This window comes from Rhinatrema bivittatum, chromosome 3 (genome assembly GCF_901001135.1).
Source record: "Rhinatrema bivittatum chromosome 3, aRhiBiv1.1, whole genome shotgun sequence".
Lineage (NCBI taxonomy): Eukaryota > Metazoa > Chordata > Amphibia > Gymnophiona > Rhinatrematidae > Rhinatrema > Rhinatrema bivittatum.
The window spans coordinates 181,404,515-181,427,967 of record NC_042617.1 but is presented as its reverse complement, the minus strand read 5'-3'; the positions used below and the strand labels follow the sequence as shown (position 1 = coordinate 181,427,967).

Below are 23,453 nucleotides of genomic sequence, written 5' to 3'. Positions count from 1 at the left end.
TAATCTTTGCAGCCAGAATTCACAGTTGCCACTTATTTAGAAGTCTGCTTCATTGACGAAACACTGGTCTTCTCAAACGCATGAAATTGCTTTAATAGAATTTTTTACATTTGCATTGCGGAATAAGTATGCATTGTATAACAAAATCTGAGATCAATACTGGTTGTACATTGGTCTGTAGCTTGATTTCTAAGGGATACTCATTGTTCTTCGAATGGTTTCAATGATGTTTTCACCTTGTTGATGTACTGACTAATTGGAGAAAATTCTTTTTCACTCAACGCACAATAAAGCTCTGGAATTTGTTGCCAGAGAAGGTAGTTAGTGCAGTTAGTGTAGCTGGGTTCAAAAAAGGTTTGGATAAGTTCTTGGAGGAGAAGTCCATTAATGGCTATTAATCAATTATACTTAGGGAATAGCCACTGCTATTAATTGCATCAGTAGCATGGGTTCTTCTTAGTGTTTGGGTAATTGCCAGGTTCTTGTGGCCTGGTTTTTGGCCTCTGTTGGAAACAGGATGCTGGGCTTGATGGACCCTTGGTCTGTCCCAGCATGGCAATTTCTTATGTTCTTATGTTTCTTAGTTTACTTATTGACTCATTGTTATAACAATTATTATTTCTGACTGTTGAATAAAAAGTTTCAAAATAAATGTATGAATCACCTCCTCTACAAACAACTTGAAGCAATTTACAACAATCACTAAGGGTGAACTTACTTGTACATTTTGCATAGTGAGTTTCCAATTATGCAAATTCATTTTAAGTATATTCATTAAGGAAACCTGAAAACTCAACTGTAGGGTCAGTAGGTCTGGTTTGAGAACCACTGAATTAGCATATGCAGCCAGATCTACTTAAAGGCTTGGGAAATAGGAATGACTCATCAGAAAAGAAAGTAAACAGCGGACAGATTTGTGTAGAAAAATTAGAGACTGCTTCTCCTATAGAAGATCCTTCCAAAAGAACAACCAGCTTTACAGGTCTCCTCTGCGCCATTTTTAAAGATGGCGCCGGCCGTCCATTGCTCCTACCATGTGACAGGAACCGGCCAATGGCACGGATACCCTGTCACATGCTAAGGGCAAAGGGCCATCGGTGCCATTTCGTTTACTGGCAGTCGACGGCCCGAGCGCGGGAGAATGCTCCCGGGACCCCCGCTGGACCACCAGGTATTTAAAAAAAATTTTGGGGGGGGTCCGGAGGGTGGGGGGATACTAACAAACTCATTTTAAAGAGTCGGCTGTATTTTTTGGTAATCGGCTCAGGCGCAGCCGATAAAAAAATCCCGATCGGACTGCAAGATAAAAATTTCACGATGTGAATCGGAACCGGAATCCAAACCGATACTGGTTCCGATTCACATCTCTAATAGGCACAAAACTGACACACATAATGAAGGATTTGTATATAAAGCCGTCTCTGATGCATATATGTTTTATCCAACTTGTTACTGAAAAATAATGACCAAACGATGCCATGTCCAAGGGGACTAGTGAAGCCAATCCTGATTTCATCTCATTGTGGGTCTGATTTCCCTATTGAGTTTTCTCAGAAAGCAGGACTATATTTCTCTGCATTCAGAAGGATAAATTCAGGATTGGTTCCATCAGTCTCCCTGTGCATGGAGTTTTTTCATCTTCCTATGCACAACGTTCGCTATCCCTTTTTGAACAGGCAAAGTTCACTCTCATGACATCGGTTCCGTAGACAAAATAGACAGAGCAAATCTGCTGACCATGCTCATAAACATACCAGCATGGTGTAAGGGCAAGAAGCCAAACACATTTGCCTGAAGTTTCAATCTTAACGCTGCCTTATTTATATCAGTTCTGAAACATGACTTCTTGGGAAATAATGAGGAAAAAGGCAGTAACCAGACGTGTGTAGAAAATGTCTGGTTACAGTCCAAAATCCAAACTGCCACCACTTAGCAAGATACAGAGCATTAGGAACTGCTGGCATGGAAGGTCAATACCTGTCAAAACCTATTCCTATCTGTGCAATTGTTATTCTTCAGCAAGTGACAGTTGTCTTGCATATTAAGATACAGAACTGATACTTCACCAGATAAAACACACCTTTCCCTTTCACAGACTATGTAATAATCAAGCTCTGTACTGCTTTCATGACCTCACAGCTCATAAAACATCTAGATAGGACAGTAAAGTTAGGGCTGGTGGCAAGAGAGCCTCACCTTCCTCAGAGGAGGGCTCCAACTCTCCTGCAGGACTCTAATCAGTAATCAAGAGATTCCCAGTAATAATGCTCTCAAACAAGGGGATCTGCCTTCATATCTGTCATTCCTGACAACATCTAGGTCCTTGCACCCCGTAACTCACACTGAGGAAATGGTCTGCCTGTTTCTGTCTCTTAATTTGTGGGCCTTTATGTTGTATTGAGTGAGGGACTGTCCTTGTTCTGTATGTGTGACTGAGGTGAGGGATTCTGCCATCAAGTAGGATCTATGTAGAAACTGTAGCAGTCTGGCTTGTTCTGTTTTCCCAATAGGAGGTATATTGGTGTTTTAGGGCATGCTATAATACTTCATAAGGAGAGTTGTTACTGTTTGAATCCTGGCTGTTAGTGCTGTTTTTGTATGTTGCTACAAAGGTTCTGAGTGTCTTTTTTTGCAGGGTTTCTGTTGCTTCATAAAGTGTCTAGCAGTGAAAAGTATGTGTTGCTGTTCCTGAGGTGACACCAGAATTTGTATGATGAGTAGTAAGGGGAATAAGCAAGCAAAATCTATTCACTTACTAGCTGACACCAAAAATGAAAGTAATGTGACCATCATGCAGTGCCCATAAGTTGCATAACCAATATGAAACTTGTATCTTAAATGGGGACATTAAATTTCACATAAGTGGAAGTACAGTTGCATTGAATGCTCAATGCAGCCATGCATCCACTTATGTGAAATTATTTGAATAATTTGTGATGGAATATTTATGAGCATCAAAAATGTTTCAGAACAGTGAGTTGGTGTTGGCTTGCAAGTGAATAGATTTTGGTTGTTAATTTTATTTTTGGTTCTACTCAGTGAATCTCTTTATTTTGTAGCAGTAAGGGAAACATCCCAAGATCCTTGTTGGGGGAATTCCTGTGAATGTGAAGTGGCACAGAACTGAAGGTGCAGGGTTTATATTGAGATTCTGTCCCATCAGGTATAGATTCCATACTTTACGCCTACATCCATAGATGATACTATCAAATAATTTTATTGGTGGCTGTAACCATCTGTATTTATTTTTAGTTGCACAGTAGCTTCTTGAGACTTTTTCTTCTACCGCCAATTTAAAGGCAGAGGGCCATGCTGTGAAGATGGATGTGTGTGTAAATGTCTCTTTGGCTTGCCTCCCTGTAGCCCCATCAATTATTTTTGCCTAGAGATGCCACTGGTGACCAGCACTTAAACCTGAGAACTGCCCTTATTTTGTCCTTCTGCGAGCTTCAGTAAGTATCCCTTTCTTCACCACCTCTGTGTATGAGCGAGGTTGAAGAGTGTCACATATTGTTGATGAGTCCAGTGGGAGCTGTGAGGGGGAGAATTAACAATAAGGGTTGCTTTGTTATGACATTTAGTATGCTGTAAAATAAATAGTGGTTTCTTTTTTATATTTTTCAGATTGACCTAAACCCCATCAACAGCCTAATGCTAGTCTAGGAGGTGAAGAGGGCACTAGAAAGGGCAGGTGTTATAGTATCAGGTGTCCAGTGGCTGATGTAAAGAAAAAACAAAAAATCAAAGTGACTCTTACTGATGAAAAGCATGTGAAATTTGGGTGTGCCCAATGCTTTTTAATATATTTATAAATGATCTGGAAAGGGGGACGACGAGTGAGGTGATCAATTTTGCGGACGACTACAAAATCATGCAGAATAGTTAAATCTCAAGCGGATTGTGATGAATTGCAGGAGGACCTTGTGAGACTGGAAGATTGGGCTTCCAAATGGCAGATGAAGGTTAACGTGGACAAGTGCAAAGTGATGCATATAGAGAATTATAAACCTTGCTGTAGTTATACACTGTTAAGTTCTATCTTAAGAGTTACCACCAGGAAAGAGATCTAAGTGTTATAGTGAATAATACATTGAAATCGTCAGCCCATGTGCTGTGGCAATCAAAAAAGCAAACAATGTTAGGTATTATTAGGAAGGGAATGGCAAATAAAACAGAGGATGTCATAATGCCTCTGTATCTCTCCATGGTTAGATCACACCTTGAATACTGTGTGTGCAGTTCTGGTCATCGCATCTCAAAAAGGATATAGCTGCACTGAAGAAAGTGCAGAGAAGGGTGACCAAAATGATAAGGGGCATGGAATGGCTGCCCTATGAGGAAAGGCTAAAGAAGTTAGGGTTGTTCAGTTTGAAGAAGTGTTACGACTGTTGACGGACGTTTGGCTGCCATGGCGTCTGCCTGCCGTCCTCTCCGGCGTCCCCGGTCCGGCTTGGGCGCTGCCTCCCGCCATGCTGTCCAGCTGCCGCTGTGGAGTACTCAACCAACGAGGCTCTATTCCAGAATCCTGCATATACTTCATTGTACTCACTATCTCAGTTTCTCTCACTACAGCACAGCCATTGTGGGATCGCTGCTCCAGAGCCCTGAGGGACTACAGCCGGGCTTCATCTCTGCTCACTACTGCCACCTCTGGTGGCTCCTCAATACTGTTAATAAAAGATCTATCTGTGTTGTGTGTCCTAAGTTGAACCTGACCTGTGGCACCTCACGGGACATTCCCCCGTGAGCGTGGTCAGCAGCCACAGTGTCCAAGGGTCCACCCAAAACCTTACAAACAATAACAAGAAGAGACTCAGGGGGATATGATAGAAGTCTACAAAATCATGAAAGGACTTGAACAAGTTAATGTTAAATCGGTATTTACTCTCTCAGATAATAGAAGGACCCGGAGGCACTCCATGAAGTTAGCAAGTAGCTCATTTAAAACAAAGAAAATTATTTTTCACTCAGCGCATAAACTCTGGAATTCATTGCCAGGGGATATGGTTTCAGCAGTTAGTGTTATTGGGTTTAAAAAAAGTTTGGATAAGTTCCTAGAGGTTAAATCCATAAACTATTACAGTAATTAATAAGCAATAGTAGCTTGAGATTTATTTAATGTTTGGATACTTGCCAGGTACATGTGACTTGGATTGGCCACTGTTGGAAACAGGATACTGGGCTTGATGGACCCGTAGTCTGACCCAGTATGGCATTTCTTATGTGCTGACTGTATCCGTTTGGCATGCTGATTTGTCAGGGCTGTGTTCTGGTGTTTAATTTGGGGCCAGCACAGGTTTAGGTTTTACACCCTGCATCCCCATTGCTTCTGTTTGTCCATTTTGCATGTCTGTGTGTCCCGTATCTTAGTTGTGAGACCATGCTTTGGCTATGGTTCCATGTCACATGCAAAAGAAAGGCAGGTGTTGGCTGGCAGATGTAAGTGGCATATCTAAGTTTGACTAACACCTGTCCTATCCATTATTACATGGTCTCATTTCTTTTCAGTTCTTGCCTGTATTTATGTGTATTGCATACTTTGTTTTCCTCATGTGTTATATGTATACTTTTCTTTTTTCATTTCTATCTTCTGTTTTTCCCCAAAGGACACAAACTATGCAACAGTTTGTCAAAAGGTCCTGAATCCGGGAGACTAAGATGGCCGCTTACTGAGACACATGCCGAGGAAGATCTCTCCGTTTCTCGCTTTTAGAGATTTATTTCCTTATCTTAAACATGCCACATACTGAGGGAAAAGCAAAATTAAGGGAGAATATTTGTTTTTCTCCATAACCAAACAGCTTCAGCCCTGGATTGAGACTTTCTTCACAACCCCATTGCACGTTACACTGGATGTGTGGGCTGCTTCAGAGCCTGAAGTGGAGCAAACGCCAGCTACGATAGCCGAAGATGTATCGCTCAGCCCCAGTGCACTGACTATGCCTTTACCTCCGCATGCTGCTTTCTCTGTCACTCTTGCAGCACAACCAGTGTTCCCAAGTATGGGACAAGGAGAGGAGATTGAATCTGAGGCCCCAAGAAGGAATATGGAGATTCCATTTTCTCTGGAGAATCTGCGTTGAAGGATTCTACAGGCCCCCTGCTATCTCAATTTCCCCTGGAGCTGAGGAAGGCATTACCAACCTTACAAGTGAAGGTGATGGGAATTCCAAGGTATGTCCAATATTGAGACTTTTCATGGTTAAGTCTTCTCTGATAACTTTGGAGGCAGTTCGGAATGCACTTGTTTCTTTGGAATCAGCCATTTCTTCTTTAACTGCTATTTCACTTGATACTAATCGTCGAGTTCTTGCTACTGAAGGTCAGGTAGCCACTTATGGAGCAAAGTTTGAAGAATTGAATCTTGGATTTCATCTGTGGAGAATATTCATCATAAGTTGGTTCAATCTGACATAACTCCAAAAAAATTTGAAAATTCTTTAAGAATCTTCAAGCTGAGGGTTTTAAATTTCCCATTTATTAAAATGGTTTCCCCAACTGATTTATTCAAGAGCTATTTGTCTCAAATTCTCAAAATTCCATCAGAAGCTACTCCTGTTATAACTAAAGCTTACTATTTGCCTCAAAGTGAGGATGGAATATCTGAAGATCAAGCACCAGATTCTGTTGGGAATTATTAGAAAGGGAATGGTGAATAAAACGGAAAATGTCATAATGCCTCTGTAACGCTCCAGGGTGAGACCGCACCTTGAATACTGTGTACAATTCTGGTCGCCGCATCTCAAAAAAGATATAATTGCGATGGAGAAGGTACAGAGAAGGGGTACCAAAATGATAAGGGGAATGGAACAGCTCCCCTATGAGGAAAGACTAAAGAGATTAGGACTTTTTAACTTGGAGAAGAGACGGCTGAGGGGGGGATATGATAGAGGTGTTTAAAATCATGAGAGGTCTAGAATGGGTAGATGTGAATCGATTATTTACTTTTTCGGATAATAGAAAGACTAGGGGGCACTCCATGAAGTTAGCATGTGGCACATTTAAAACTAATCGGAGAAAGTTCTTTTTCACTCAACGCACAATTAAACTCTGGAATTTGTTGTCAGAGGATGTGGTTAGTGCAGTTAGTATAGCTGTGTTTAAAAAAGGATTGGATAAGTTCTTGGAGGAGAAGTCCATTACCTGCTATTAATTAAGTTGACTTAGAAAATAGCCACTGTTATTACTAACAACGGTAACATGGAATAGACTTAGTTTTTGGGTACTTGCCAGGTTCTTATGGCCTGGATTGGCCACTGTTGGAAACAGGATGCTGGGCTTGATGGACCCTTGGTCTGACCCAGTATGGCACGTTTTCATGTTTGACAGACATTCTTGAGTTATCTCAGGTTATTCAAAAGAGAGGAACTTTATTGGTTTCTTTTGCATTTATCTCAGAAAGAAATTCTGTATTGAGGGTTTTTTTTCTATGCAATTGTTCACGGTTATTTCATGGACAAAAAAATCTGGATATATCCTGATATTACAAGGACAACCCAAGAATGACGGAAGAAATTTCTTTCAATGAGATCAGACGTGATATCACCTGGGGCAAAATTTAATCTAAGATATCCTTGTAAGTGTCTGGTTAATTACCTCAATTCCAACTATGTTTTCTTCGAACCCTCACAATTACGGATGTTCCTGGACCCCGTACCTAGTTTTCCTCATATGTAGGGTCGGCTGTATGTTGTAAAGTGAAGGGATAGTTCTTGGGATTACCTTAATTTTTGTTTCATGATATTCTTTTCGCTCTGTAATTACCTTGGTCTCCCACTTTTCTTGCTATTTGGAGATATCTATATTGAATATGTATAAGTGAGTTGTTCACTTTGCATTTATTTTACTTTTTTCTTTAATATTAATTACAATGTTTATCTCCATTTCTGGTACAAGATTATTCTTGTGTTATTTGTAAATTCAATAAAAATAAAATAATAAAAAAAAGGGGGCCTGAGTCCTGTTTGCCACCAGTGAATAGATACATGCCCTGGAGTTTAGGATGAGCTGGAGAAGATGTGCCTTTTCAAGATGAAGCTGTGTGCACATGCAGTTGTCCCACTTTGCATTTGTGTTCTGTGTATGTGCTAATTTCTAAGCAGAATGTCCAATATCACCCTGGAGCAAAAATGCACTCAACGCATATACTGTATACACCAGAAGCGCAAATAAATCCTTTTTGGTCACAGTTCAACAAATGTAATTCATTTATTTTCAATACGGTGACTCCTTTCAGTAAAACACAATGTTGTACAGCAATCCCCAACATGGACCTGTGTTTCGCCAGTCCGGCTGCTTTGGGGGGCAATTTTTAAACAACAAATAGTCTGTAAACAAAGGAAAGGTAAAATTGACCAATGCACAGTAACTGGGTAAACGAGGCAGACATAGAAACCATTCACAAACATACCTGTATCACGAACTGTCTCAAATTAAATCAGGAGCACTTTTTTGCAAACTTAGGTAACAGAATTTAAATGAATCGCTGCGCCAATGACGAACGCTAACTCGCTAGCCAATCACCATGCACATCTGACCCATGACGTAAAAACGGCATATCAAATGAAGTAGCTCCACTCAAGCTCTGCATTTAAATCTTTAGGGAACACTGTATCCAAGGTGTAAATCCATTTCTGCTCCCTTCTAATAAGAATCAGTGAGTAATCCCCTCCTCTTACCGGGGGTGATATGACATCAATGACAAAAAATGTTAAGTCTGCCACTGAATGAGATAATTGTGTCCAATGTGATACCAACAGAGCATTGTCCCTACCCGTCTTGATATTAGATTTATGTTCAATGATTCTGGTTTTAATTTTACGGGATGTCTTACCGACATAAAGTTTATTGCACGGGCAACTGATCACGTATACCACCCCTTGGGAGTCACAGTCAGAATCTCCATACGGTACAAAAACTTTTCCCGTAACCGGATGTGTAAACTCAGTGATGGTAAAAGTATGTTTACAGACGGAGCAATGACCACAAGGTTTGTGTGTACCTCTACTTTGTGGGGTGTCATTCATAAAAGTGGAATGTACTAACATGTCACGTGTATGCCCGTGCAATAACCTTTATGTCGGTAAGACGTCCCGTAAAATATTTTAATTATTCATCTCGGGAGGAATGATTGGGGTAGGATGTCTGGCCGCCGGTTCGTTGGCATGGTGTGCAGGGATTTAATGTGTGTTTCTTTCTTGCTGCCTGCCATCATTCTCTGTTGGTCTGATATAATTCCTCGACCTGCAGCGATCAGGAATAAAATTTGGCGTTGATGTCGTGCCAATCAGCAGATGGGTTCTTGGCTGACTTCGATGGGGGGCTTTCATATTCAGCATGATTAGTCCTGGGACCTGGATACTGGTCTTTTCCGTACGGATGGGGTCCATTTATCCTTTATTGGTTTGGACCTATTCTTGAATTCGCTGCAGGAGGCCGTGAAATGTATTTTTCGTGGGAGTCCTGGCTGCATCTTTGGAGGTCGCAAGTAATTCTTACCTGCGCCTGTGGCGGATAGCTCGAGCCGACTGGGGGGTTATGCCTTGGTTGACAGTTGTCATGTCAGGAGTCCCTAGCAGAACAACTGGGTGCAGTTGTTGCTGGTACGGCTCCTTGCTGGACAGTGGCGGGGGTCGATCTAATCGGCTCCTTGCTTGGTGGTGGCGGGAGATGTGGGATACGATAAAAGATGGGCTGGGATAGCATGGGTGTGCCCAATTTGTAGGCTGGGATAGCCTGGTTGTGCCCAATTTGCTGGTTGGTGGCGGATGGGCGGAGGTGGGGGATTTATTGTTACAATTGCATGGCTCGGGCTCCAGGGGTGTTGTAATAAAGCTGGAGCCTGTTGACTCCCAAATTTGTTGTGTGTGTATTTATTCTACTGTGAAGGGGTGGGCTTGGGCAGAAGCATCAGTCCTGGCTACCCATATTATAATGTTATCAGGTAATCTGAGAACATTCTGTTCTATTCTTCATGTATGTACTTGCTTCTTATAAAATGTCTGTCTTTTTACATTCTTTCAGTTTTCTTTCTTTACTTTTGGTCTTTCTTGACCATTCAACAGTGTACATGGTTTGCAAATTTAATCAATGAGATAAGTTGAGGAAGGAACTGGAAAAGTGAAAATATTCTTAAAACAAGTGGAAAGCTCAAGAGAGAAAACGTGGACCCCTATCTTTATAAGCTACTGCTATGCGTATGGTTGCACACCCATTGTTTCTAGCAATATAAAATATATAGTATAATAAACTTAAAGAACTACAGTAAGACTACTGTAAGTAGGAAGAAGAATATCAGAAGAAGGAATAGAATCCACAAGAAATTGCACGCAGAACTAATGGAGTCTTTGTAGGATGCATGCATGCACATAATATATGTGGGTCTCTTCAAAAATACCCATCGGGATCATTTGACACACCTTGACATGTCTTGAAAATTTGGTGTGATTAGTATTACTATTTCTTATTTCTAAAGCAGCACTAGAAATATGCAGCCCTGTACCGATACACATGAAAGAGCCTATGCTCCATGCATGGGGCATCAAACACAAAGCTATTATAGTGGAGGACACATGGACACACACACATAGATACCATTGATGGGGACGATTTTATTGGGAGTTACTGTGAGTTGTTAGGTAGTGGGGAGAGAATGTATTTTTGAAAGGCATTTTTCCGTTGATGGAATGCTATCTATTGGGATGTAAGGGGAATATTACCCAAGTCAGGGGAATGCTATTGTAAAAAGTTTGTTGTGTGTCTTGTCCTGTTTTTGATTTATGTAGTGTATTTTTATTCCTGTTGTACACTGCTTTGGTTGGCATGTTTAGGTCAGGGAAGCAATTAATAAGAATTTTTAAACAAATTATTATAGAAAAATAAGCTTACTTTTCTTTCTTGGAAAGTAGGCTAAAAACGAGCCACTGGTATTTTGTAGGTTATAATCCTAAGTGATAATCTGGGCTTTTGTGTAAAATCTTAAATGCTCCCAGTGTGCAGGGACCCAGCTTTTGCCAAGACTTTCAGTCCTAATAACCCTATGTCACTTCTACGGTTCTAAAAGTAGGAACATCCCAGAATAATACCGCCAGTTCTGCTAGAACTCATTTATAAACGTTGGGCTGGACAACTCAAAATGCGTAAACTGGTTTTCCTATCCCTTCTCCTTTTGTCCTCCATTAGATGAAGCCCCTACTTCCATGAGCATAGTTCAGTGGGGACAAGGGGGACATTGCCCCCTTAAACGTAATGGATCTTGTGCGTGCGTGCATGTGCCGCCGTGCAGGGTTCCACCAGAGGCCACGCACGTCACACTTTGAGCCACATGGACCCAGACCTAGACCTGGAGAGAAGCGGCAGGAATCTGTGCTGCTGTCCCTATTGCGACAGCCAGTCTGGTTTCCAGTAAGCCCTGAGACATGCCAGCTAGTGCAGGTAGTGGGAGAGGATCCATGTGATGCAGCCCTCCCTTTGAGGGTGCTGGGCAGTATAGTTTACTGTTTTAGAGGAAGTTTGGAGAGTTTTCCCCCCTTGGTTGATTTTTGGCCTACCTGAAGAACTGGGCCCTTTGGAACAGGTCATGGACTCCACTGCTGTAACCTTCGCCATAGATGCAGAGTGGTTGTCCTGGGATTAATTTTGGGAATTTTGGACTTTGCTTCGTAGGAGCTTTGCGAGACACCTGGGCCTTTCCCGGATTCAGGGCACCGGGGAACCCTGTGATTTTGGATGCCCAGGGATAGGGAACACCTGCCCATCTGATTCACCCACTTGCCTCACAAATCTGCTACATTTTTTTTCAAGGGGTGAATAAACATGTGGACAAAGGTGAACCGGTAGATGTAATGTATTTGGATTTTCAGAAGGCGTTTGACGAAGTCCATCATGAGGCTTCTAAGAAAACTAAAAAGTCATGGGAGAGGAGGCGATGTCCTTTTGTGGACTGCAAACTGCTTAAAAGACAGGAAACAGAGAGTAGGATTAAATGGTCAATTTTCACAGTGGAAAAAGGTAAACAGTGGAGTGCCTCAGGGATCTGTACTTGGACCGGTGCTTTTTAATATATTTATAAATGATCTGAAAACAGGTACAATGAGTGAGGTGATGAAATGGGCAGATGACACAAAATTATTAAGAATAGTTAAAAATCACAAGTGGATTGTGAAAAATTGCAGAAAGACCTTGAGAGGCTGGAAGATTGGGCATCCACATGGCAGATGAAATATAACGTGGGCAAGTGCAAGATGATGCATATAGGGCCGGATTTTAATACCTACGCGCAGGCGTAGATTTGTGCACACAACCCAGCGCGCACAAATCTACACGCGATTTTATAACATGCGCGCAGCCGCGTGCATGTTATAAAATCTGGGGTCGGTGCGCGCAAGGGGGTGCACACTTGTGCACCTTGCGCGCGCCAAGCCTTAGGGGAGCCCTGATGGCTTTTCCTGTTGCCTCTGAGGCCGCTCCGAAATCAGAGCGGCCTCGGAGGGAACTTTCCTTCCACCCCCCCACCTTCCCCTACCTATCCCGCACCCAGCCCTACCTAAACCCCCCCTAACCTTTGTTCCATACATTGTGCCTGCCTCTGGGCAGGCGTAGGTTGCGCGTGCTGACCAAGTGCCGGCGCGAGATCCCCTGGCACAGCCGCTGTGCTGGAGGCCTTGGTCCTGCCCCCCCCCCCCCCTTTTCACAAAGCCCCAGAACATACGCGTGTTGCCGGGGCTATGCAAAATAGGCTTGGCGCTCGTAGGGCTTTTAAAATCTGCCCCATAGGGAATAACAACCCTTGCTGTAGTTACACAATGTTTGGTAACTCCTAAAATGGAACCTATCAGGAAAAAGATATGGACATCATAGTTGATATTACATTGAAATTATCAGCTCAGCATGCAGTGACAGTGAAAAAAGCAAATGATGTTAGGAATTATTAGGAAGGGAATGGCAAATAAAACAAAGGATGTCATAATGCCTCTGTATTGCTCAATGGCTAGACTGCACCTTGAATATTGTGTGCAATTCTGTTTGCTGCATCTCAGAAAAGATATAGTTGCACAGGGAAAGGACAGAGAAAGGCAACCAAAATGGTAAAAGGAATGGAACGCCTCCCCTATGAGAAAAGGCTAAAGAGGTAAGGGGTGTTCAGTTTGGAGAAGAGACAGCTGAGGGTGGTTATAATAGACTCAGAGGTCTACATATGGTAGCCAAGTGGAAGGAAGCACTGGCTCAAGGCTTTGTAAGAGGGGGAAAAGCCTTGCTCTAGCCTGCCTCCTCTTTGGCCACTATATGCTGCTGCTCCTGCACCGGCTCACTAAAAAGCAGCATCAAGTGGCCAAGGGAGGAGGATCCAAACTTTTGAGACAAAACGTTCTGTTGGAGCTGCTGAGCCTCTCCTCATTCTTCCAAGTGTGCATGTGTTTGGCAGGGGTGGGAGATTTAATGTTGAGGCTGCCCAGTTCCCCTCATTGTTCTTATGGGAAGTGGGTCTTATGATAGGGCACAAAATGTCCAGACAACAGAAGTAGATTAAAGGCTTTTTATTTTCATTTTAGTGATTGGAATAGGTTTATTGCTCAATTCAGGAGAAAAAGCATTCCTGTTTCTATTTCTCCGGTGTTGCACTGCATACAGAGTCTGGCTGCTTGGAGATTCCGTTTCTTGTCTGGACGGTTCATTTCTATTTCTAATGTGTGGGTCCCTTATTTGTACTTGCAGAAGGTCTATCTGTGTCCTGCATGTATGACTGAAGTGAGGGATTCTGCCTAGGAATCTATAGCAGTCCAGATTGTTTTCTTTTCCCAATAGGAGGCAGGTGGTTGTTGGTGTAATATTTGCAATGTTCCCTTTCCGTCCTGGGAATTATTGTTGTTATGGTCAGTCGGAGGTGGGGGGAGGGGCGCTCATTCACCCTCTCCCGCAAACCCTCCCCTCCTCAAATTAAGTAGTTAAACTAGGTCTATGCCTGCTTCCTAGGAAGCTGAGCTGGCTGGCTCCCCCCACCCCCGTGTATGAAGGGCACCGCAATTCCTCTGCAGATAGAAAAAAAAATTGCAAAACCCTAAAGTGCCACTCACATGCTCGGGCTCCTTGCAGCAAGAAAATGCAGCCAGGTCTGATCTTCCTGCGCGACTTCTCGTTTCCCTTTTCTGATCTCAGTGACTGCTTAGACCCCGCCAGCCCCGTCCCAGCTCGCCCTTCTGCAATCTCGCTCCTCGAATTTCCCAGACCTCAAAGTTTTTTTTAAGTAAACGCCATCGGATTAACCTCCGCTTACAAACCGGGCTAATCTCCCTTCCAGAAGTATAAGTGTCCCTGCCCAGGACGCTCGAGCGAGGGAGATCCCCGGGCAGGAACCCCCCAGGCTCGTTCTTCTCAAGGCTTGAGGTGCCGGAGGCACTGCGGACAGAGACCGGCGAGCAGCCTGAGCACCTGGAGGAGGGGGCAGAGGCTGCCGGATCCTTCCCGAACGAGAGTCGCACCGAGGAGAGAATTAAATCCCTTCGGATCCAAAATCGCTTAGGAAGCAGCCAGCGACTGGCGAGTGCCCGCCCGCCCGCCTCCTCTCTCTCTCTCCCCCCCCCCAGCTCTCCCCCCTTCCTTTCGTTCATTTCTTCCTCGATCGCTCACTGCTTCTCTCGCCAGCGCAGCCTCCTCTTTCTTTCCTTCCTTCTCTATCCCTCCAGAACTCTCCCAGGCTCTTTCCTCCGCGCCTTCCCCGCCCGCTGCTCCCGCCCTGCACCCGTGGACGCACCATGTGAGAACCCCCCCCCCCCCCAAGTCCGGATCGGCGATGCAGGCGGGCGGGAACAGCAGCAGCAGCGCCGCCCAGCCCGGGCCCCTCTTCAGCCCCCGCACCTACCAGCTCCTGGCTCTGGCCGTGGCCACCATCGGCGTGCTGGGCTTGTGCAGCAACCTGCTGGTGCTGCTGCTCTACGGCCGCGTGGCCGGGCTGCGGACGCCCACCAGCCTGCTGCTGGCCAACATCAGCCTCAGCCACCTGCTGGCCTCCCTCTTCGGGGTCACCTTCCCCTTCGTGTCCTGCCTGCGGAGGCGCTGGGTCTGGGACCAGGCGGGCTGCGTCTGGGACGGATTTAACAGCAGCCTTCTCGGTAAGCCGGGCCGGGGGGGGGGGTGGCACTCGCCTACAGATGGGTTGCGGTTAACAGGGACACACGTGCTAGCGGAAGGGGACTTGGCCTGGGCCGGATGGTTGCCTGCCCTCCGCGGGGGATGGAAGACAGGGCATTTAAGGACCCTCCCCCGAGGCGCCTGGCTCAAACCTGCCCCTTAGTGGTAGCCAGAAAGCCGAGAAGCTGTGTTGCCTTTGTGGAAAATTAATGCATGGTTAAGACAGTAAAGTAAGTAGCTTTACACGTGTGGGTAAGTTAACCTTCATTAACTTGATTGTTTGCTCCGAGAGAGAATAGCCGAAGCTTTGCGCTTTGATATGCCCCCATGGACCTGGCTTTCCACTTTAGTTGATCAGTTATTGTCTCTGCTCTTCCGTAGTGTAGGGATTTATAAATACAGCATTGTTATAGAGCAAATAAAATCTGGATAAAACTAAAAAAACAAAACAAAAATCCTGAAGAATCGAGAAAAGGAATTAAAAATGGAAATATATGGTTGGAAGCAGTGTAGCTAATAGTGAGAATTATATTCTTTTAGTCTAATAAGAATGTGCAACAAATCTTTTGTCCAATGAAAGGATGCATTAATGTAGTTATAGTGTGTGCTATGTGGGATGAGATTTTCTAGGAAATGTATTAGTGTCATGTTGGTAACTGTAAAAAAGCTAAGGCTTAAATGCCTCAATAAGCAGAAAATAGACAGAAGATACCTATAAAAGTGAGATCCCCAGTGGGACATTTTTCAGATCGCGATGGGCTGTTACTGCACGCAATAACATCCTAACGCACACGATAACAACCGCATCACAACTTTAGCATTTAAAAGAGGGAAATGGGGCGGGTAAAAACAATTTTTATGCCAGTACCGCTGCGGCCGATAATGTTTTACACATTATTGCCAGCAATAGAGCCGGAAATAACAACCCCTTTTGCAGTGGCTCTATGGGGGGCGATAGAATACGGCAGCCACAACTGTGGCGGACAAAAGCACACCGCTGCGATGCGGCCAGCTGCACACTATCACTCCCCGCCCCTTTTCTGGCCACAGCTCATCATTCTACTATATTTTTAGCGGAATGATAAATCCTATGGCAAGTCTTTTAAGATTCCTTGTTATGGTACTTTGAAGATTGTGTTGGCATATTAAACCAACAAAGAATGTTTTCCCTCATTAACAGATGTTATTACACATGATTTTATGTACTTTTTTTGGGGGGGGCGGCTATGAGAGAGTGGTGGTTGTGAGGGGGTATATTTTATGTTATGTCATTGAACACACAAACATATTGCAAAACAAAACTTAGTTTACTAAATGTGAATATATGGATAATAAATCAGCAAAGTAATATCAACATTATAAATCAATACAGGTAAATAGGCCACAGACAGAAATAAAGATAGAACATTAATCAATAAGGAGGGTGGATCCAAGATGGCCGCATGAAAGGACGTGAACCGCGCTGCTCCACAGTTTCCTTAAAAGATATTACCTTTTTTTTTGTTGCTTGAAGATTTTTGGTTATGCCGCATAAGAGGAAGGGGAAGGTCAGGGTATATCTTGAACCCGTCCTCCCCGCGGATCAACAAAGTATCCTCGAGTTCGCGACCCCCACAACGGTATTGAGGGGGTCTTCCCCCGCTGGAGAAGTAGAGAGAGGAGCTCTGTTTTCTCCTGGGGAAATATCTCTGAGCCCTCCAGACCCACGACCACAGCTGATAGCTTCTCCATCTGGCGACACCTGTGGTGCTGAGGCCCCAAGAGGAGACTCCAGTGGTTGGCCTCAGTCGGAAGGAGCCGACGGTACTGCTTCAGAATGGGAACTGCCCCTTAATCCAGCCCTGAGCTTGAAGGCTCCCAGGGAGAATGTTGCAGGGAATGGAGTGGTTCTCCCGGAGACATCTTGAGGGAGTGCCGGAGCTATGGGAAGTGGAACAGTGGTGATTATGAGACCGGCTGTTGTGACCCTGGAGTCTCTTTTGGACTTAAAAGCAGGCATGTTCCTATCTTTTAAAGAACAAACTCGACGCTTAGATACTGTGTCATTAAAATTGGATGCAGTCGCTCAAGACCATCAACGAATTTTACAAGAGCATTTGTCTTCTATAAAGAAATTGGAAGAAGAGGTTAAAAGTTTGAAAGGCACTAATGCTGTAATTATTCAAGAGCGTATGGCATCTGTAAGGAGACTGGAATTTTTGGAAAATTCATTGCGACATTTGAATTTGTGGTTGCTTAACTTCCCCAAAGTTCTGGGAGAATTGCCTATTCTTACTTTGAATTAATATCTAGTTGAGATACTAAAACTTCTGGAGGACACTGTTACAATTACTAAGAAGTGTTGCATCCGTCGGTCTCAGACGGCTTCGCCCGACATGCCTCACCTTTATTTCAGCCTTCACCAGCCTCGGGAGAATGGCGTCCGTAGCGTCTCCTTGCCGCACCCTCTGGCTTCCCCAGAGCAGCTCTGGCGCGGCGTCCCGCCATGTTGACCTCAGGCCTCCTAAGGCGTGCATGCCTCACATCTATAGCAATGTTGGCGCGAACCTCGGGGGCGTCCCCCTCGAGTGATGTCACTGCTTCCGTATTCAAAAGGTTGCCCGTTTGCTGACTCTCGCCGAGTTAGCAACAGATTGGATTTGCTCCGATCTGAAGCTGCTCTGCCGCTTCTACTCTGCTGGAAGCTACCTTCACCCTCCGGGGTTCTACTAACCTGGGTATCTGCTCCTCGGGGGCCCTTTGCTTATTTCCAGGTGCCTATCCTAAATACAGGTACTCGCTTCTCGAGGGCCTGTGTGTCTATCCTGGTGCCTGCTACCAATTCTTCAACCTGCTGGAACACTACCTATCAGCTACAGAGAGTGAGTACAACTTCTCCCAGTCTGTCCATTTACAGCTCCTCACTGTCCATCTGCATCGGGTCCTACACCACCATTGTGGAACGGGTCTCCTCTGCTGAGGATTACAGACTGTTAATACCTATCCTCTCTCCACTGCTCACTGGGAACTCTATCTACTCAGCTACCAGGGAGTGTGTTATAACATCTGCCAGTCTGTCTCTCCTACAGTGCCTTACTGGACATCTGTATCGGGGCCTTACACCACCATTGTGGGACGGGTCTCCTACACCAAGGATCACAGACTATTGCTATCTAATCTACTCTCTACTGCCACCTCTGGTGGACCACACTAGCTGTTTAATAAAAGATATATGCTCTGTGTTTGTGCATCTGAGTCTAGCCCGGTGCTTCAGTTCCCTGCAGGGCTCCTCCCCATAGGAGATACCATCACTGTTGCCCCTGAGAATCCACCAAACACCTCGATATCATAACAAGAAGATAGTGTTTCTATCTCAGAAGCAAACTTTGCCACTGTCTAACAATTAAGGAAACATCTCCAATTTGACTGATTATTTGGAAAATTCAGCTATAGAAGTTATTGCAAGACAAATGCTGTTGGTTTCTTTTTCCATTGAGCAAGATATGTTTAGTTATGCATTATTATTTTTAAAGTATTACTGTTCCTTTCCTGGGAGGTGTAGTACGTGTCTACCCAGATTTGGCTAGGACTACCCAATTACGCGGAAAAGCTTTTTTGGATATGGAAGTCTGAAGTTGTCTTGCATGGAGCCAGTTTTCTTTGGCGTTACCCATGCAAATGCATAGTTAGGCTACAAAACAATACCTATATTTTGTTTTAGCCCTGAACAGTGGAAAGCATTCTTAGATGCTAGGGTACTAGTACCAGCGATGAATTTGGGTATTACTGGGTCATAAGTGGATGTAATGTGGGTGAGCTCTGATGTAGCAGTTTCTTTTATGGGAAAGTTTATTGATCTCCTCCTAAGGTTGCTATTATTTTTGTACTCCCCCCTCCAGGTTACCTCTATGATGGAGAGAGTGTAATGTAATATGGCATAGAAGTGATTTGTAATATGATATAGAAAAGGATAATTGTTTGAAAGTAAGTTACTTAAATTGTACTCTCTGTAATTTTCTTTACAAAGTATTACGGTACTTTGTGTGTAATGAATGAGATTAATAAAGAAAAAAAAAGAACATTAATCAATAATAAAGAACAAATGAACGAACACCTCCCTTATACGCCCTCCTCATATAAGCCAGCATCCTAGGAAATCTGTAGGTCTTTTACGGCAAGGACTGGGCAAAATGTACAAGAGCAAGCATACAGAATTGTAGGGGTGTGCACATAACTTTTTTTTTCATTTTGTTTTCATTTTGTTTCTTTTTTGGTTGGTTTGTGGTTTATTGCTTATTTTGTTTCCAATAAACAAAATAAAACAAAATAATGTGAGTGAAAAAAAATAAAAAGGAAATAGGACTCCCTTCCCTTCATTGAAAAAAAGTGCCTGAAAAATGAAAACAATTCAAGGCTCCCAAAAGCCTGCCCCCATGCTCCTGGAGGTAAAGTCCATAAACAGACTTAGGAAAGTCAACACTTATCCTCAGGAGTGAGATACAAGAAATAGAGCAACTATTTGGGAGCTGCTGGGTACTTGTGATCTGGAATGGCCATCGTCGGAGACAGAATGCTGGGCCCAATGCACTTTGGTCTGATCCAGCATTGAAATTTTAGTATTTAAAGTATGATGTCAAATTGTGTGTTTTTACAGTTTTTTCTGGCAGGACTGACGATTGGGATTTCTATGATTGTTGAGTTTATTTATCAAACTCTTAGGTGAGAGGAGAGGCGGAGCAAGGGTGAAGGTTCGCCTAGGGTGCCTAATATCCTTCCATCAGCCCTGCTGGTTGACCTGGGTTAGGTGGCAATCCTACTCTCCATTAAATATTTGCAAAGTACCTTGCTTAAGGTAGGAAAAAAAGTCATACATTTTGTGATGTTTTTTTTTTCTTTTTTTTTTTTTTTCAAAGAATTAAACAAAACCATAAGGCCATTCAATGGCCAACTGGCAGAGAGCAGAATTTTATGCTTGGACCTGGGACTCCTTGCAAGACAGCGACACCTACCGGTTTGAAAAGGTTCATATGTGCACCAGGCTCTGAAGGCAGCTACAGGCTGGGGTTCCTTGCTGAGGAATTTTGCTGTAACAGCTGGTTTAGAGAGAGAGAGAGAGGAATGAAGGAACAGAAATAAGGGAAAAGCCTAAGTAGCTATGAATTAAAGCTTATGGCATCATGTCCCTGATGAGGGCACTCTGACCTAGAGGATGAGGAAGTTGCCAGGCTTAAAAATAAATGCAGAATTACAAAAAGTAATGAGTCTCCCGGTGCAATCTACAACACAGCCTGTGCATATACATTTACAAATATATGTGTAGGACAGTCACTTCACAGCCTTCGTTGATGATTATTAGGCTGAAAAAAAGCAAATTAGGTCCACTTTATTATAAGATTTGTACTTTTTTTTTTTTTTTAAATGTGTGCAATTAAAATATTTTAAATTGTAGCAACAAAGACAGTACAAAGAATTTTTCAAAGATGTATACTTAGTTTTATTTGTTCTCAAAATACCCCGACACGGAGCTGTGATTTCGTTCCAAGTTCCATCAGGCGGACATTCATTATCATCTTCACCCACAGAATTGTTGGTTGAAAGGTTTTGATTAATGATCTCAATACTTCATATTTGTGATCTTAAAGAAAAACAGTAGTTCTATCCAAATCTGATCTGCAGGGAGTGGAACTCATTTACATAAAATTTAGCACTGGTGCTAAAAGCCTTGTTTTGTCACTAATGTTTGTAGTCAGTGTTGTTATTGACAATTAGTGCAGCATTTTGTGTATTTAGTAAAAATTACAAATAGCCTGCAGTTTGTGACTGCTTCCCTGGGTCTTAAGGAAGTCTACTATATACTGACTCAGCCCCTGGTTTCCTGCGGCAGAGTTTTTCCAAGATTCTGTGGTAAGATGTAGCAAATTCTGTGGCAGAATTTTCAAAATTCAGTGGGAAATTTGCATAATTTTGCACTTCTTATACTAATCAAAAAGTGTCAATTTTTTATTGAAAACTTTTCACATTGTTGATAAACAATATTTAAACTCTATACAATATAAAATTTACCTTGTGCAAAAGTCAACTTTTTTTTACAGACTTTTCATTGTGAAACATTTTAGTTTTGAATTTAAATACAGGGCACTTATCCTCTTTATATTTTCCCGAGAAAGTTCTTGTCATTTTCCCCCCGAGTACATGGGCTTATGTATGCTGAAGCTGCGTTCAGCATCAGTAGAGTTTGTCATGCTCTTAATTGAAATTAATGCCTGCTGTGCCAGCTGTGGGACAGGAGCAGCTGGAGACATCAAAAACACATCCCAGGACTTTGTCAGCAGCTGTAGGGTTGGCCACATATGCAGCTGAGAGAATCTTTGTTTAAAGATGTACTTCTTCTAGAGCCGTGGGTCTCAGCCTTTCACCATTGCCGAACCCCTTTCAAGACGTGGAGATGCCTTGTGTACCTCCAGGATTGCAAGATTCACAGAAAATGCATGCACACGCACCAGAAACTGATGTTGCTGAATTAAAAGCGACTCTAGTAGCAAGAAGTGACTGTGGTATGGTAGAGCAGGCGGTGCTGAGGTAGCTGAAGGGCACATTTCTCGTGGTGCTTTACAGGACGATTCTCAAGGTCATTTACTTTGGGTGAATAACCCATGCAAGTGGTGTTACGAGCGCGCGCGGGCGCGGTCGTCTCGGGCGGGTGGTGAGCCCTTGGGCCACGGCAGGACCCCAGGAGGAGCCCAAGGCCACACCGTGGGAGGTGAGCTGAGCAGGCATGGTGAGCCAGGCAGGCAGGAACAGAAACAGGGAGTCCGGCCCTCAGCCGGACCTGCATGCCCATGGTAGCCAACACGGGGAAGTTGACTAGTGAACGGTCCTCCGACTGTTCCCGGCCCTTTCGGACCCGCCGCAGGGAACGGCAATGGGCAGCAGGCCGGACAGAGGCGAGGGCAGACAGAGTCCTTAGCAGAAGACATCAGACGGGGCAGAAGCAAGACGGAGACATCAGGTCAAGGGCTGAAGCGAGACACAGGAAAGGCCCAGGCGAGCAGGAACTCCGATGCTGGGATACTCACATCCGAAGCCCCCTCGGCTGGCAGAAGCTCAAGAGCCCGTGGGACGAATCCCTCCTGTTGGCCACTCCAGGGCCCAACAGGACAGAAGGCTCAGGAACCAGGTCAAGGCAGAGACAGGTAGACATCCGGACAAGGGCTGAAGCAGACACTGAAGACAAGGCTGGACGGGAACATTGCACTGTCCATCAGGGCGCCCTACTCAGCCCACCCGTGGGACTGAGTCGCGGACCACCCTGTCCCAGACGCGCCCTACTCAGCCTAGGAAGGCTGGTCGCGGACCACGCTGAGAAGGAGGGTGCGGGGAAGACCCAGGCGAGCAGGAACTCCGATGCTGGGATACTCACATCCGAAGCCCCCTCGGCTGGCAGAAACAGGAGCAGACATCAGGCAAGGACACTGGACTAGGAATCATGGAAGACCTGGATCAGCACGGTTACAGCCAACTGTAAGGCCTGATCAAGGCCGAAGACAAGCAGGAGTCGGAGTCACGGACCGGAGTCAAGGCAGGCTGAAGACAAGCAGGAGTCAGAGTCACGGACCGGAGTCAAGGCAGGCTGAAGACAAGCAGGAATCGGAGTCACGGACCGGAGTCAAGGCAGGCTGAAGACAAGCAGGAGTCGGAGTCACGGACCGGAGTCAAGGCAGGCTGAAGACAAGCAGGAGTCGGAGGCACGGACCGGAGTCAAGGCAGGCTGAAGACAAGCAGGGAGTCGGAGTCACGGACCGGAGTCAAGGCAGGCTGAAGACAAGCAGGAGGCGGAGTCACGGACCGGAGTCAAGGCAGGCTGAAGACAAGCAGGAGTCGGAGTCACGGACCAGAGTCAAGGCAGGCTGAAGACAAGCAGGAGTCAGAGGCACGGACCGGAGTCAAGGCAGGCAGAAGACAAGCAGGAGTCGGAGTCACGGACCGGAGTCAAGGCAGGCTGACGACAAGCAGGAGTCGGAGTCACGGACCGGAGTCAAGGCAGGCTGACGACAAGCAGGAGTCGGAGTCACGGAGGACCTGGATCGGGAGAGGCCACAGGCAACTGTGTAACCCAATCCGAAGGCCGAAGACAAGCAGGAGTCGGAGTCACGGACCGGAGTCAAGGCAGGCTGAAGACAAGCAGGAGTCGGAGTCACGGACCGGAGTCGAGGCAGGCTGACGACAAGCAGGAGTCATAGTCACGGAGGACCTGGATCGGGAGAGGCCACAGGCAACTGTGTAACCCAATCCGAAGGCCGAAGACAAGCAGGAGTCGGAGTCACGGACCGGAGTCAAGGCAGGCGGAA

The 23,453-nt window shown here is 44.7% G+C and overlaps 1 protein-coding gene across 1 annotated transcript in view; it reads left to right on the top strand.

Moving 5' to 3' along the window:
* Positions 1-14,200: 14,200 nt before the first annotated feature.
* Positions 14,201-23,453, top strand: part of LOC115087170 (opsin-3-like) — a 77,761-nt gene continuing 68,508 nt past the window's right edge. Inside the window, exon 1 of the mRNA XM_029594014.1 lies at positions 14,201-15,107. Within this exon, the coding sequence (XP_029449874.1) occupies positions 14,789-15,107 (319 nt within the window). The 5' untranslated portion in view covers positions 14,201-14,788. The remainder of the gene's footprint in view (positions 15,108-23,453) is intronic.